Source organism: Trichosurus vulpecula, chromosome 8 (genome assembly GCF_011100635.1).
Source record: "Trichosurus vulpecula isolate mTriVul1 chromosome 8, mTriVul1.pri, whole genome shotgun sequence".
Classification (NCBI taxonomy): Eukaryota; Metazoa; Chordata; class Mammalia; order Diprotodontia; family Phalangeridae; genus Trichosurus; species Trichosurus vulpecula.
Genome location: NC_050580.1, coordinates 78,832,241 through 78,849,989, shown reverse-complemented (window position 1 = coordinate 78,849,989; position 17,749 = coordinate 78,832,241). Strand labels below are relative to the sequence as shown.

Here is a 17,749-nt window from a genome sequence, read left to right as displayed (position 1 = left end):
TTCAATAATCATTAACATCTAATATGTACAAGACCATTAAGTGGGAGAGACAGAAGTCAGAGGGCAATGAGTTGAGTCCCATTTATTCAACCTTCCTAACACCTCATACACGCCTCTCTTCTTTCCTCTGATACTGCCACCTCCCTAACACATGCCCTCTTCACCTTCCACCTGGTGGGTCTACCTACCTCAAATCTCTCTAGTCCATTCTCTACTGCTGTCAGTGATCTTCCTAAAGCAGAGGTCTCATCACGCCACCCCTACCCCAAATTTAAAATCTCCAGAGGCTCCCTAACACTCCAAGAATCGAATATATAACCTTGCTTGGCTTTGAAAGCCCTTTATAACCAGGTCCTCTCCTATCTTTCCAGTGTTCTTACACCTTACTCTAATCCCTGCCCTCATAAACTTTGCAATCCGGCAACAATGGCCTCCTTGCTGTTCCTCACAAGACACTCCACCTCCTAGATCTGAGCATCCTCATAATGCTGTCCCCCAAGCGTGGAACTGTTTCATCAACTCCTAGCTTCCCTGGATTCCTTCAAGTCTCAGCTAAAACCTTAGCTTCTCAAGAAGCCTTTCTTAGTCATCCTCTCCAACTCTGCTTGCACGTTGTTTCATACATAGGTGTTTGCATGTTGTCGCCTTTAGACTGTGCACTCCTTGAAGACAAGGTTTGGGTTGTTTTGGAGGTTTTGTCTTTCTTTTCATCCATAGCACTTAGCACACAGTGCCAAGCATACAGTAGGTGCTCAGCAAATGTTTGTGGACTGACTGAAGTTATGTAAAGGGAGAGATCAAAGAATGCAGTTAGAGCTGTGCACTGGGTAAGTTTCTGGTTTAAAGACAGGGGATACTTGAGTTTTTTGGTTTTTTTAAGGGTCCAGGGAAGGAGTCAGTGTTAAAAAGAGATGATGAAGGTTCCAGGAGCATTTGGAATGAAGCATTTTGGAGAGGGAAATGTTAAAATGTAATTTTAGGAGCACAAAGATGGCAGAGATGCAGAGGAAGTGAGCCTTGATTAGAAAATTAGTAATAATAGCTAGCATTTGTTTAGCACCTACTATGTGCCAGGCACTGTGCTAAGAGCTTTACAAATGTTATCTCATTTGCTCCTCACAACCTGGGTAGGAGGTGCTAGTATTATCCACATTTTAGAGTTGAGTGAACTGAGGTGAACAGAGGTCAAGTAATTTGCTCAACATCACAGAGGTAGTATCTGAGCCTATATTTGAACTCAAGTCTTCTGACTCCAGGTCCAGCACTCTATCCACTTCACCACCTAGCATTTCTTTTGCAATGAGTTAAAAGGATGAGTAAACACCTCAGGAGGTGAGGGTTTACAATGGCCTTAACTTTGTCAGTACAGTAGGTGAGATGGCCTGCTCACAGATTGAATACTTGGGGCTGGGTGTAGGAAAAAAAAATTGAGAACAAGCACTGTTGGGAATATAATACTTGCAAGCATTTTCCCTCAGTGATAAGCACTCTAGAACAAAACAGACTTAGTCTTACAAACTAAACCTATTAAATTTATCACACTGAGATGTCAGGTACTAGCACTCTACATGGGAAAAGGGTGTATACACATATATACATAAACACAGTACTACATATGTATATTCATTCCTATATATGTATATCCATACTCTGTATATAGGCTGTCATTATTACTGGATAGAAACATAACCAGTGTTAGATGAGCAGACTTGGTTTTTAGAAAAGGTCAACTTTTAAAGGTTAGCAGGTATAAACGAAGATTGCAATAGAACAGGAAGACAGTTATCATATTCTGATGTTCTTTGTTGAGTTCCTACCATAACACAGAAGATAAATCAGTGCGATCACTCTCCACAATCTACCAAATGAAGGAACTCTACGGAACATCCTGTCAACACACCAGAAGGTCTAACAAAAACATGTCTCCATATAGCACTGTACACAAGCAGCTGGCTAGCTTCTGTTATACCATGTCTACTGAGGCAATGACCCAAGTGATACCTCAGGTATTCATTACCCTTCTCAATTCAGGCCAACCTGATGTTCTTATCTTCAACCCAGAAACAAGACTAGACCTAACCAAGTCAGGGTACAGTGTATAGGTTGCCCAAATTCCCCTGGTGAGTAGCTATCATTTCTATTTGCTCCCCCATCTCACTCCTTGGACTATTAAGTCTCAAAGTGTTCCAAGTTTAGTGAATGAGCTATAGAATTTCTGTTCCATAGGAACATCCTCACATGCTATTTTGATTAACAATCAAAATATATCTGGGATATAAGGCAGCATGAAATGATGAAAAGAGCATTATACTAAGAGTCTGGAGACCTGAATTGTATCTCTATGACCATGAAGATGTTACTATTCTCATTTAAATTGAGATTTGGACTAGATAGTCTCTATGGTCAGTTCCAACTCTAAAACTCTTATAATTCAATAGTCTATATTTTGATCTTTTCTTAGGCTTCCTTATTCTCCCATCAGTTTTGTAAGTTAAATTTTAATTGCATAAAATGATCCCTAATGTGAACCCTGTGAAATAGAAATAGGCAAATTCAGAATAAATGGCCAAATAATCCCAGATGAAATCCATTACTACCTTCCCTAAATATATTTGTGAATTACATATACATGTACAAGCAAATGGTCATGTGATCACTTTCTCATCTCACCTATTACCTGGATGCTTTTTTTCCTCTAAGATCCACCCTTCTGCCTCCCTCTCACACATATCCACATATACACAATAAACTCATAAACTACTGATGTCATATTCAATACCCAGTCTACTAAGCTTCACCCTCTGTAACAGTCTATGCTAGTCATCTTTTTCAAATAATTCTTTTTGGCAAGACTTTCCCACCTAGTGCTCTGGAGCCTGAAACACTCCTTCCTTTCACATATTCTTGAAGTGAAAACGATACTATCTCTACCATCTGAAGAACAGCAGCATCTTAATGATGGTTCTTAATAGAAAGTCAGGCAGAACATGATCTGGTCAACTAAACTTAAGAGAGTACAAGAAGTATAACTTATTCTACAATTCACTCACTGCCCTCTTCCATTCCCAAGCCTTCCACCTGCTAAGTTCTTCCAGAATTCCTATACTGAACTAAGAATATTGGCGAGTTCTAATAACTATTAGTTCATAGTCTTAAATTAGAATTATCCTCTAAACTGTATTTCTGATATGCCCTTTTTAGCATATGAATTCTTTAAGGGCCTTTACTACAATAAGAAGTACTCACATTATTAAAAAAATTTAGCCACATTTATTCTACAAGTCCATTTTTTGTTATATTTTTTAAGGCTTGGGTTAGTAGTGAAAAACTGTTTTGCCCTCACACTCTTCAACTAGGAAGATGGGTGCTTTATAACCCAAGTCTCCAGACAGTAAGAGGAATCATCACAGATTTTTAGAGTCCAGCAACCACAAATTGTCAAGTGCACAACAATGCTTTAAGTCAGGGATGGTGGGAAAAGTATTGGTTTGGAATTAAGACACTTAAGTATATATCCCTGCTCTGCTACTAGTATGGTACCTTTGGGCTTAGCTAGTTCAGGGCGTTTTCTTCAGCAACCAGTAAGGTTCCTTCCAGCTTTAAACCCTAAAATCTCCTGTCTATCTAACACTTACCAGTTTGGCAAGGGCTTTCACATACATAATTAGTTCATCTACCCTCAAACAAGCTTATGCAATAGATGGTACAAGGGACATAATATCATTCTCATTTACATATGGGGAAATTGAGTTGCTGTAAAAAAAAAGTTAAAGACAGGAAAATTCAACTACTTAAATCAATACTGTCATGGTATAGTACAAAGAGTGGATGAGGTATCAAAAAATCTGAGTTCAAATTCTGCCACTGCCACTACCTACAAGGCTTTGGGCAAGTCACTTTACTTTTCTATGTCAGTTTCCCCAACTGTAAAATGAGTGAATTGGATTAATCACTTAAAAAATCTTTATCAAGTACGACACCTACGGTCCCTTCTATCCATAAAAGCTACAATCCTATATCCTTAAAAATGCTTTTCACATTGATCATCAGTGGATTCTCACAACCACCATGAAGCAAATCACTAATTCAGTTTTATAAAGTTTTCTAAATGAAAGTATGAGACCTGGCCCCTACTATTTCTATGGCCTTAGCAAATCATTATAGCTCCCTCCCACCTCACCTCATCAATAAATCAAGGTTGCATGTACCCCACAAAATTATTCTGAGAGTACAATAAGATGTAGGAAACTGCTTTTAGAAAGTAATTAATACTTCGAGAATGCAAGGTAATAAATCCTGGGCCAGAAGCCGTAGAGCAACGGGACTTGCGAAGATAAGAGTTTGAAAGGAAAATCGTTAAGTCCAAGACTTCAGGAACTACAAAAAATAAAGTCAAAAGATGAAATGAGAATTTTAAGAGGAAAAAAAATGAAAAGTTAAAATGTTAAACTTTTTTCATAAACATTTAAATATTATGTGAAAAGTTGGCCACTTCCTTACACTCATACTGATATGACAGTATTTTACTTTACCAAAGGCTACTTTCAGAAAGCAAAAAGAAACCAAGCATCCATGGAATCACAAGTTTAACATTTTTTATTACTTTAGAAAAACCAACTTCAGTTAAGGTACAACACACCAGAACCTCAGAGAGGTACTTGATACATTATACTGGTTTGCTAGTACTCAAAAGAGCCAGGTGGCAAATTATGGCTTGCACCGAGCAGGAGTGTGTACAAAATGAATATAATCAGCAAGCAACAACTGTTTCCTCCCAATTTTGTCACTGATCATCCTTGCCCTATGGGGATTTATAAATTCAAGTTTCAAACATTTTAAAAAGCCCAAGTATAACTGCCCTTCCATGCGTACTAATTCACAGCAGGTGGCTTTTAAGAAGATTAACCCACTATTGTCCTTTACACAGAATTGAATGTTATTTCTGCCATGCCTCAGGCATGTTATGCTACTCCAGCCAAAGAGAGAGCACAAAATGATTTCCTAGGAGGAAGATACAGTATATTGCACTATCACGAAATTATTACTTAGCAAAATACCCCCCAAACTCAATTTAACCAGGCCTCCCATACAAAAACATGCAGGCAGCCTTCTCACTTCCATTTCCTGAAATACTGAAGTAATTCTCATATAACTTTTCTACTCTTGGTTTGTATGATTTCATCTACAATCTTCAAGGAGAATCAACGAGCTATCTCTTGGAGAAAAAAAAACGGCCTTATGTAGGATGCATCCCTTTGTATCATAATTGTATCTTTAAAATATTCTGCAGCTAAAATGTATTATGTAAATCTCTGTATTATCTGTAGCTCGTATCTATTAGCTATAAACCTGTAAACCAAATTTCTAAATGACCTAAACATAAGTATTTTTCCATAAACCTTTATGGGCCTGTCCTCTTTTATTTCAGCTGCTGAAAGAGTTTCATAATTATCTAGCTGTGAATGAAGACAAAATTTTTCAAGCACTTTCTGTATTCTGATTTTTTTTTACTACTCATTTCACATGTTCAAACCAATAAATGGGGTTAAATACTAAGACATGTCATTAATTTGTCCTTAAATCCAGATGGAACTCTACTCCAAAGAGGCTGTTTTTGAAAATTCATACACAAAAAGCCCTTCTGGAGCATAGCTTTTCCTGTACAACCAAGTTACATTTGTAAACTATTCACTTTTATTTTTATAATTCAGAACGCTTTCAAACATTTGCTTGCACATTTGGCATCAAATGGTTACTAAATAGTTTTAAGAAATCAAGAAAGAAAAGCTGTATCAAAGTGAATAAAATTTGCTTATAGTTCCAAGTTAAAGAAATCTAACTAAAGTAGCTGTCATTACAAACTGCAACTTGTAGCGACCATTTCCTAAGTGATTACACAGAAAACCTGAGCATACAGCCCAGCTCAGACATCATCAGACTACAATAAATTCTGAAGTTATTCAGTCTCTAAAGGGTAATACTCAGAAAAGTCTAATACAATATATAAATAAGGCTTTACATCCCCCCCCTTAAACAAACCCCTCTACTTTCACCCTACCCCAATGCTAGGATACACAAAGAGATGTCACTTTATTATGCAATTTGTTTCAATAGAAACATGCTTACAGAAACAAAGGCAAGGTTTGTCCCTTTCAGCAATTTTTGCATTGATAATGCACTTAGAATATGGTGATGGAAATAATGTTAACAAATGAAAGAAAATTCACATAACATTTTGGGGATGACAAAAACCATCTCCATTTCAATAACCAATTCTATTCACTATCCCACTTCAACATTAAGAAATACAAGTAAACCATCTGTGAATTATTTCAAACTACATAGTGACCTATCTACCTATAACTATGGAGGCACCAAGAATCAAAAAGCCCTTCTCAAGATGAATTCTCTTTCATCTTTAGTGGATTTAGAGTTAAGAAAACTGCTTTTTCATTTAAGACTAAAAAAGAAAAAACAGAAGTGGATTTTAGTATAACTATCTTCACTTAAAAAGGAACTAAATTTTAAAATGTATTTTCCTTCCATAGTCTCAATCTTGACATATTAACCATATTCAAAATATTAAGACAAAACACCTGCTATTCGATTTATCCCTGACCAGACTGTGTGCTTTTATCTTAAAAGTACTGTACCATTCACACATTTGAGGTTAAAATCATAAGCAACTATATTTTAATTAAAAGTAGCTAAAGATTTTTGTTGTCAAAGTAGTTGAGAATAGGGAGGGGAGGAATCAAAATGTCTTACTTCTGGAATATATTTTAGTGTACTTTTTCAGCTTGTTGAATATGATTTGACTTAAGATTTACTTTCTACTTCTAAAAACATTCCATTTTCTCATAGAATCCTTATTCAATGCAAAGAAAGCACTACTTTCTTTTTTTTCAAATCATCACTCACACACCTTACATACAACATGAAAGATGCATAATACAGTCAGTTTACAGAAATATACCTTAGGGAGACTCCATCCTACTACCACCATGATATGTAATGAGTTGCATGAATATTACACAGTATTTAGGCTTAAACACATGTTTTGTGTCTTTAAAAATATTAACACATGATATTGTGCTATGTGGTCATGCTGTCTAATAAGAGATTACAGTTAGCAATTTTACCATGCCAAGGAAACAATTTCAAATATTCTCTGGCCAGGTAGACTGCACAATTGACCATCACTACACTTATGAATTTGTGACGTTTATTTGCCTGTTTTAAGAAGCCCTTACACTACACACCCCTACTTTTCCCACAATATACCAACCTGAACATACCAACTTCCAAAAGCGAGCCAAGAATGGATAGTCGTTAATTCTGGAATTGTATTGGATAATCTAGATGGAAGCAAGGACCTTGGACTCTAAAGTGTGGGTTCCCTAGATTTGAAAACAACACTGTATACAAAAACTGGCATTCAGTAATAGTTGCCTGTTTAAATAGACTTTTCAAATTGCAAACACATCTATTTTCACAATCAAAACAATTTTGTCAGGAAATTTTATTTTAATTTCTGAACACTCTAAAGCAGTAATGCTTTAGATATTGTATGTGTCCAGACAGGATTAACAAAATTAAATGTTCTAAATTACAAATTTGGCTCCGGTGAAAGCCTCAGAAAGAAAGAGAAGAAAACAACCCTCCCCTGAAAAATAAGTATGACACACGCACACACACACTGTGAAGAAACCCCAATGTTTCATGCAATGGTAAGCAAGATGTAAAAAGCTACCCAAATTCACATATTTCTACACCATATCATCATCAGAAAAAGTACTCTGTAGTAAATCTGTACATCCAAATGCATTTGGGATCTACAACTAAGTTACATTATTTAATGTTATATACATTTATTACCCTCTCCCCCTCCCTCCCATTTTTTTCTTATAATGTCTTAAGTAAAGCCTTCATTCAAACCCAAACAAAAGATATAAGACTAAAAGGGGAGAAGGTGGGCAGGGAAGATAATCACTTTAGACATTCAATTAAAATGTTTTGTAGAACTCAAAATGTTTGATAAAAACAAATATTCTCTTTTTGCTTTCTAACTGTACAGTAAATTGCATTGTAGAGAATACACCTCTGTCTTCAGACTGTATCTTCTTTGGATGGAATTAAGGTGTAATTGGATATTTAGTTTAAAGATAAATAAATGGGAAATTGGTCCAAATAGAACAACAGCAGATATATTACATGCAGGCTTTAATATATATACTTTTTAATTCTCTCAGACAAATGAATGTAGGTATAGTTGATACGGCAAATGAACTGGAAAAAAAATATAGAGCCCAGATCCAAAATATAAAAACATCCCACTATCCTGACAATGGCAGCAAAAATAAGGGAAAAGTAATCTTCTGGAACATTATTTTTTTCAATATCCAAATTCCAGAAAGATTTCTATTCATGTAATTTTAGCAGCCAAGTTTCCCACTTTTTATTTAAATGGAACAAATGCTTTAAATAAACTGTTTGTCCTCTTCACTGAAGAGAGCTAGTCTATTCATCTTTAATGAGCTAGTTTTTGGGAAGATTAGCCATGTACTGTAGTAATGCCTATAGCATACAATCCAAGCATTTGCTGTGAACAGTTGGAGAAAGCAGTCAGTAAGAACCTAGGATCAATGAAAATAGATGTTACTTTAAGCCATCCATGAAACAGAGACCCACAAAGTACCCAGTGTTAAAGCCCAATTATCTTCTTGCGCTTTATGTTGTGCAAGTTCCACCCCTATGAAACAGTAACTGATCCAGAGTTCCCAGTTTTCTTGTTTCTCTAGTCAATTTTCACATTAGTATAGATTTTTCGGACAAAGGCACTTGTTCCCATGTAACCAATTGCTCCTGAAAAAGCAAAGAAAAATATTTAAAACAGTAGTCATCTGCAGACATTTAAAATAACTAATTTAAAAAATTACTGATTCTTTTAGAAACACTCTTTTTCTGCAAAATGAACAAAAAATTCTGCCACACAAATCAAGTGTTACGTGTTAGTGTGACTGTGTTTTTGAAATTCAAACATCAAAGAGAATTTTGCATGGCTTGGAATTGTGTGATCCAGGGCATGGATCTTACACAGCAAGACAAAAACTAATAACTGAGAATGTCTACATGAAGGACCCATAAAGGTTCTTCAAAATAAAGACATTATGTAAATTTTAACTATTGTATCTGTTTCATGTGTACACACACACACAAGATTGAGCTCAGTGTCTGATTTGATAATACTTTGGTTTTTTGTGCATTTATAGGGCAAAGTAAATTTGGCATAAATGAGGATAAAAATAATATGCCATTAATTACTTTTGGAATTGAGCATTTGCCTATTGACATTTTAAATCTCAGTAAAGAATATTCTAGTAGATGAAGTTAAAGTGATTCATGGGATATTTCAGGGCTAATACCATGAACTAAGCTGTTCTCTATGTTAACAGAAGCTAAAGAAGCAGCATTTTCAACTGACATTTTTATTCTTGGTAATGTTCAATAATGTTTATTTGATTTGAATTATTATCTAATGGCAGAGAGTACACGGCTTCAAAAGACTTTTTTCTGAGAAATACTATCTTTTAAATATGTTTTTATTGCATTTTTAAGAGTCATACTTAGCAATAATATGGTATAGTAGACAGCCAGAATCAAAGTTTAGGGAGAGGCCTGGATTCAAGGTCCCCTCTGACCCCATATTGGTGTTATAGATGTGACCCTGACCAGGTCCCTTTCCCTCTCAGTGCCCCAGGCTGCCCTACACTGGTAGAGGGAGTTTTCTCACCAGGAAGTTCCCTTTACCAATGAAATTATAGGTCCACTCTATCCTTCATGCTCCACGCTTAGCTAAGTGTAAGCCAAGTGAAGCTCAAAATTCTTAAAGGGTCTATTTTTAACTGAATAGTTATTTTTATTTGTTTTACAAAAGATAATTGGTGTTTTCCAATATGAAAGAGCTGGTCATCCAAATCACAAAGACAGTTCACAGACAAATTTTCAATATAATTTCATAGATAAATGACATTTTAACAATTAAACTTAACTTTTTATACAAATACTAATAGAAAATTTAACTAATAATAATAATAATAATACCAGCTTAAAGTCAAATTAAATTTCCAGGCCTTTGATGCACCAATTCACTTTTAATCAAAAGGTATAGAAAAAAAATTAATCTGGGGCATCATTTTTTTCTAAACAAACAGTTTATAAAGAAGCTTAAAAAAAAAAAGACCATTAGCTTTCAGTAAAACTTAGACAGCCACTTGTCTATTATGTTATAGTGGGGTTCCTTTTGTATATTGGTTGGATTAAACAATTACTTGTAACACACAATGTTTATGTTTCTGTGAATTATACTATTACAAGTAATAGAGTGTGTTAACAAAAATATTTTTCATGATTCCAACAAGAGTTCCTCAAGACAACCTAAAATTCTATAGTTAATGAAGCATAAAGATTAAAAACTGTATTTTCCACCTTAAAATACTCGTGGCTTTTTCCTTAATTAAAAAAAATAAGTCAAGTACATATTTTCTCTTCAAATTATCAATTTCTCTAACCTATCTTAGCAACTGAAATAAAAGTGTACAATTCCTGTATTATGGTGACATTTTAATCAGTTCCAGCCTGAACAGTTAAAAAAAAAAGATTAAAACTGAAAGCTTATAAGCCTATTAGAGAATAAATGGTTGAGAGACTGCCAGAACAGCAGGGGCCCATGGAATTTGCCAAGGATATCCAGCAGTAAAATGAAATTTCCACAGGAAAAGCACCCAAAAAATTTTGCTAGATTCATTCCATTTTCTTTATAAATGTCAAGATGTTACCTCCATAGGTCTTCTCAAGATTACACAAATAAAAGAGTCAGATAAGTAGCTGATATGTGACTTCTTTAATAAAAGACATAGAAAAGTAATCCCTTGCTGAAGTAAAATAAACTCATCAATAGAAAATAATTAAATATTTATTCCTCTGCCTAACACCAAAAACATCTTTGATTTCAGATATTTATTAAATAATTTTAAGTTGGTGATAATTAGGGAAGGAGCACAAGAAGTCTTGCTATAAGAGTTCAACAGGCAATTTTCCAAGAAAAATTAACCTTCTGAAATACACAAATGAGTTTTTTACTTCCTTAGGGTCATGGAAGCAGGAAGAACATGAATACATATGAAAATTCATAGGAAATATATAAAACTCATTTTACTCTTTTGTTTCCATTCAACTTTTTCTCCAAATATGAAATGCAAAATAAAAATTGAAACATTTAAAATTGAGTTTTACAGTCTTCAGAAGACCTAAAATTGGAGCTTAAGGATTATTTTTCAACCTTCCTGATCATAAAAACTATGGCACAGAATGTAATTTCTGACTTTTCAATTACTATATTGCTGTTTGTAATTTTAACAGATTTACTGATTAGCTTCCAAACATTGCTCAACTTACCACACATTATCCCCAAAGCTGTGCTAAATACCGCCATATAACCAAAGTAAAATGCTGTTTGAAACAAGCCATACATCCTGAAATGAAATAAAAAATAATCATGTAGATTTTCCTTGTTGACCTTTTACACATTAATATTATGCATATATATATATATGGAGACAGAGAAACAATCAATCACAGTATGCATAGCTCTGTATTTTTAGAAAAAAGGATAGGTTTAGCTTATTCTATGTATAAAAGAAAAAAGCCACCACTTACTTTGTTTTGAAAAAATAGTAGTAAAAGGAATACATGTAAACATAGATTGCAGTTGATGCAGCAGAAAGAAAGCTTGTCCATTGCCTAAAAAACAAACATATCTCTATCAAATGCATAGCAGTTAAAAAAAAAACCTTGCAATAAAGTATTCTTATTCTGTAAAACTACTTATAATATTGTAATTTTTCAAATACTATTTTGGATAAGAAAAGTGTATTTTTCAAAAAATATATACATGCACATAATACCACAGAATAAGGAAAGTAGTAACACAAAAATGTTAGAAATATAGATGTTCTGCATTGTCTTGCTGTATTCACTATTACACGATGTAAGGAGAATAATTTAATTTCTCTCCCTATAGTTTCCCAGCCTATAAAAAAAACACAATGTTGCTGTTTCTTATCACAAGAAGATGTTTGAGGATTATGAAATTTGTAAAAATTACCACCAGAGTAGCCTTATTAAAATATTCACCTGATTATTTCCCTTTAAATTTTTATTCTTTCTTAACAAAAATCTATTTTCTCTCTTTGCTTCCTTTACTCTCCACAATGAAATACCATAAGAAAAACAGCAGCCTTATAGCAAGTACACAGCCAATTGAAACAATTTCCCGCATTGGTCATGTTCATGTCAGTCTGTAGACTGAGTCTGTCCCCTCTGTCAGGAGGTAGGTCAGTTCTCCGGAGTCACTGTTGTTTATTGCAGGGATGTTAAACTCAAATAGAAATGGGACAAATCAACAGAGAATACCTGCACTGTGGTTCACTGCAATGATTAGAATTCTTTTAAGTCTTTTTAAAGGTGTTTGTCTTTACAATGCTGTTTTTATTGTAGAAGCTATTCTCCTGGTTCTTTTTGTTGCACTATCCATCACTTCTTACATATTTAAAACACTCCTACTGTCCTGGCAATATTTGTAACTAATTCAAAAAAGTTTTTGCTTTAAATACTTACCACCTATAATCCTCTGCATTTAGCAAGAAGTATGTGCATACAATGGTTACACAAACAGTCACAATGCAAAGGATGACAAGCACCAGCATCATGAAGCCATAGACATAGTAGATCTTATATGCCCAGAAAGATGTGAAAATGAAGTACCTAAATAAAATGGCAGAAATAAGTATACTGTTATTCTGGCTATTGTCCTAGGTGAAGCTCAGGAAAAAAAAAATAGAAACTAATTCCTAGGCACCTGCATAGGTAAAATGTGGCAATTGAAAGTTGTGGTCATAGGATGGTAAGACTAGGCTCTGGAATTTGGGCCTAAATTTCTAAGCCTCATTAATTATTCAATAAAAGCGTAACTAAAAAAAAGCATGAATTTCTGAATAAAATAGGGGTGATAACCTTTGAGATAAGCTAGAAGTCCTTCCCCCAAAAAGTTGTGGTTTTTATTAGGAAGTCCAGTGATTCTGTATCTACCTAATTTTCCAACTTATTCAATTCTAATTCCTCAAGAAAAGAAACCCATCACTAAAACTTACATTTCAATGAAAATGGAGCCAAAAGGCAAAATTCCTCCAAGACAGACAATAACTGCTGGTTCCATGAACCTGAAAAAAATGATATAACTTTATATAATATTTATATAATAATTTTCACACATACGAATCTTCATTAAATACTTACTACACTGCCCCTCCGCAAAGGTAAAGAAAAGCTAAACTTCAAATCAAATCATCACTACAGCAGATGAAATTTGGGCATTTAAAAAAAACCACAAAATTTGTGAAAAATTCCATCCTATACCAATAATAAAGATAATGTAATGGTTAAGGCAGCAGTACTACAATCTTTCTAACCTCAGCACCAACAATTCAAATATAAAGGGGAAGGACCTACATGCCAAAGAAAAGAAGTGCCTATCATTTACTGTTGTTCTGACCAACATATAAATTAAGAAATGGGAAACTTTAGTGTCCAAAGCCATCTCTCCACTCCAATTCCATTATCTCTTTAACTTATATGAGACCATCACGCCATTTCAAAATATTCAATTAAATGTCAATTTGGACTGAAATATAAACTGAAATAAATCAAAACTTTCAAATTCCTATAATCAAATCTAAAGTATTCAATATGCTAAAGCTACGATAATGTCAAAATTACATATAACTCTAAAGACTGTTTTATTCTGAGAAACAAATACATAAGTCATAACTTTCTTTTTACCATTTTTTCTCCGGGATAGGACGAGGCACAGCATTGACACGACAAGGAAAGTTGGGCTGACCTGACAGATTTCGGCCTAGAATTGTACCAACAAGATTCAAGGGAAGAATAACAAAAAAACAGATGCAACAAACAGCAACCTGCAAATTAAACAAAATGTCTACAGTTACATAAAATACAATTTACAATAATATCAACAAGGATAAATTAAAGTAACATGAAAGTACTTTCATCACTATTTAATCATAAAATTATTAAAGTTCCTCAAACTTTCTAGACTAGCTACATAATTTGTTTTAAATAAGAAACTGAAAATGATCACAAAAAGCCCTACTTTCAAAAATATCAATATTTAGCTACAATAATAGTTTGCTTAGCACTTTTGCAGATATTATCTCCTTTGATTCTAAAAAAAAAATGGTATTCCTAAGGTCAGATATCTAGTAAGTAGTACAGCCAGAATTCTGCTTCTAAGGCAAGTGTTCTTTCCATTACATCATCCTGACTCCTGAACTATCTACTTGACTACAGATGTGATACACAAGGTTTTTTCCCCTACTTTTCTACATTGTTTCTACTATAATCAATTCTTCTACCTCCTTAATTTTTATCCTCTGAATAAATCTTTCACCATTAAATTCATTTCTTATTTTTGATCTTGATACTATGTTTATCATATTGGGGGGAGAGGGAGTTCTAATAAGGAATCTCCCTTTACCATTGCAAATCTCCCAACTATTTTGCAACTTCAAGTCTTAAGAGAGTTGCCTACGCCCCTGAAAGTTTAAGAAATTTGACCAGGATTATCAGCAACTCAGCTTCTATGTATCAGACACTGGAATTGAGCCCCAGCCTTCCTAATTCAGAAGCCAGTTCTCTATCTACTATATTATGTTGCCCCTCTAATCTAAAATTATCGGTCCCTGAAATCTATCACAACACAGAAATATGTGTTTGGGAAAAGAAAAGGTTATAGTGTCTTATTTCAATAAAATGAAACTAATGAGCAATCCATCAGGAAAACCTGGAATTCCTAAGAAATAAAGTACTATAATTTATGGATCTTAAGTCTGTACAATCCTACCATCTAGTGTTGAAAAGGGGCGACTGCAAATAACAGCCTTGTCACTGAATTGCTTAGGCAGCCTGCAATCAGACAAAGCTAGAAATACTTAAGAAATTAGATTCTATGAATAGAACTTAACATGACTTTGTGTATGGAAAAAGGAGCTGAGAAAAGAAAAGCATGAAATTCAAGGCTGCAAATATCAGTAACGAGAGAAAGGCACAAATGAAAGACAAAAATCTGAAAGAAAAAATAAGTTAACTTCAAGAAGGTAGATGACTGGTAGAAAATGTATAATCCCTACAGGCCACTGATTACAGGTTTACAATTTGTACATAACTTTTCCTTGGTACCTTCTTAAATTAAGGCTCATGTTCCTTTCTGGTGTAAATAAGGTCACTGAATTACTTTGAAGGGAAAAAATGAGGGAACAGGTCACTGGATCATAGACCTTGAGCTGGAACTCTTAGAGGTTATCTGGTCCAACCTCCAAATTTTACAGATGAGAAAATTTGCCCAATGAGGTTAAACCTGCCCAAAGTGGCATGGGTAATCTGAAGCTAGGGTTCAAGCCCTGGTCCCCTTGATTCTAAACCTAATACTTCCCATTGCACTTCCTAGTCCATTTTGTGTGTAGTGTGCATCAACCTGCTTTAACAGTTCCCTGTGCCAGTGTTTCCCTTCTCTAATACATTGTGTACATTGCAAACATTACAATCTTTCCAAAAGACTGTCTAGTTGTCACTGCCTTCCCCAAAAGCCTTCAATGCTCCCCACTTAAGTTACAGGAACATCACAAAAAGACAATGGACCAAATGATGTTACGGTATAATTTCACGATCTTATAATGGGGGTTTACTCAGAATGTATTAAAGATGATACTGCGAAACAACATCAGAGAATTATGCCTGCAAAATACTGTTAAATTCAAATCATGATGGAACTAAGCTAAAGCAAAACTGTGTAAGAAACTACAGCCAGATGTGGATAACTTTGTTTCATTTTCACAATGGTTACACTTTAATACCATTGCTGTAACGGCATTAACAGCCCTCCTTTGCTATGGTTACACACAAGTCACATCTCAAACCCAGACCCTTCAATTCTCCATCTAGTACTCTTTCTACTATACCACCATGACCCAACTGGTGGAACTTCCTATGATGTCTAGATGGTGGTGCCTGTCCCCACCTCCCCCAATTTCACACATATCTCCACTGTTTGACTGAGGGTCAAGAGAACAGTCAGAGACAAATTCTATCTACTCTAACAATAACAGCTGATATTTATGGCTTTAAGGTTTACAAGGTACTTTACATGCATTATCTCACTGGATCCTGAAGACATCATGAGGTGGGTACTACTGGTACTATACCACAATTTAACAAATAAGGCTAAATAATTTGGCCCAATCACACTAATAAATGTCAGAGGCAAGATGTGAGCCATGGTCTCTCCTGATTCTAAGCTCCACGTTCCATCTCATCAAAGCCTTTCTTAAAAATGGCCAAGGCTGGAAGCACTGCTTACCCAACATCTCCTCCCCACCTCTCCTCCCCTCAGGAGAACAAAGGAATTGTCCAACAGACATGCCTGCCCACAGGTGCAGGAAGTTGTGGTATGATAAACTGTAGGGTCTTAGACACAGGTTTAACTTTGAAAAAGGGCAGTATTTCCCCTTCTGCTTCATATGAGAGTTGTTTCAAGGGGTAGTTCTAGTGTATGGCACTCTTATTCTAACACTTCAGGACAATTATCTTTAATTATTTCTGGTATTACTGTATCAAGATTCTTTTTTTGATCACAGCATTCAGGTACTCTGATTAGTATCATGTTTTCTCTTCTTGTTTTGTTCTCCAGATTAGTTATTTTTCTTTTAAGATGTTTCACATTCTCTTCTATTTTTTCATTCTTTATATTTAGTTTTATTATTTCTTGGTCTCTTATAACTTCGCTGGCTTCCCCTTGCCCAATACTAATTTTCAAGGAGTTGTTTTCTTCCTTAAGATTTTGGATTTCCTTTTCTAGTTGGTTGACTTTCTTTTCGGTATAACCTCCTTGTTTTTCTTGTATTGTTCTTTTTCGGAGAGCCTTTTTTCCTTCACTATCCTCCTCTGAAGACAAACCTCAGTCTTTTTCTATTCTCATAGTAACTTTCTATAGTTGGTGTCCTTTCTCCTTTGCCTGCTCTTTTTTTTTTTGTAGCAGTTTATTTTTTATAATCACTTCTAATCCTGGGATATGGGGTGGTGGTGCCTCTGGCCTCAGATCCTCCTTAAGTTCTGCCCCCTAGCTTGGAACTGAAACCAAGAATTCTGCCCTCCAATAAGTGCCCATAACCAGTGGCATCCCTGCCCCACTGCTTCTGCACTAGGCTTGTTCTCGCCCAGGGCCATGGCTCAGCAGCACAGCTGGGGCTGGTGTCCCTCCTATCAGCAGAAGTTCCCTCAATCTTCTGGGGCAGCTCCCCACACTGCCCAGGAGGTGAACATTCCTATGGCTGGGGCTGAGGCCACCTCCCAACCCAGCTGGTCTGAGTACTTGCAGCTTGTTGTTTCTGTGGAACTAGCCTGGAGATGTTTGCTCGTCACAAACCTCAACATTTTCTGCTATTGTGCCCGAAGGACCACAGTTCTGCCCCAACTCATTTATTCTGGCCCTCTATGTTCCCCCTGAGGTACTATTTTATCTTGTTTGTGGGGGAAATCTTCCTGGAATCCTCTCCCAATGGCCTTTTCTTGATAGTCATTTTTTTCTCCTCTCTGCAGCCATTGATACTATATA

The 17,749-nt window shown here is 35.3% G+C and overlaps 1 protein-coding gene across 2 annotated transcripts in view; it reads right to left on the bottom strand.

The window, feature by feature from the left end:
* Positions 1-4,573: 4,573 nt before the first annotated feature.
* TM9SF3 (transmembrane 9 superfamily member 3) overlaps positions 4,574-17,749 on the bottom strand; it is a 68,135-nt gene continuing 54,959 nt past the window's right edge. The window contains exons 10-15 of one of the 2 annotated variants that reach the window (XM_036734477.1): positions 13,900-14,039; positions 13,212-13,280; positions 12,679-12,825; positions 11,719-11,802; positions 11,458-11,534; positions 4,574-8,865 (exon numbers count right to left, since the gene is read on the bottom strand). In XM_036734477.1, coding sequence (XP_036590372.1) covers positions 8,798-8,865; positions 11,458-11,534; positions 11,719-11,802; positions 12,679-12,825; positions 13,212-13,280; positions 13,900-14,039 — 585 coding nt within the window. In that variant the 3' untranslated portion in view covers positions 4,574-8,797. The remainder of the gene's footprint in view (positions 8,866-11,457; positions 11,535-11,718; positions 11,803-12,678; positions 12,826-13,211; positions 13,281-13,899; positions 14,040-17,749) is intronic. The other variant, XM_036734478.1, reaches the window with a different exon arrangement.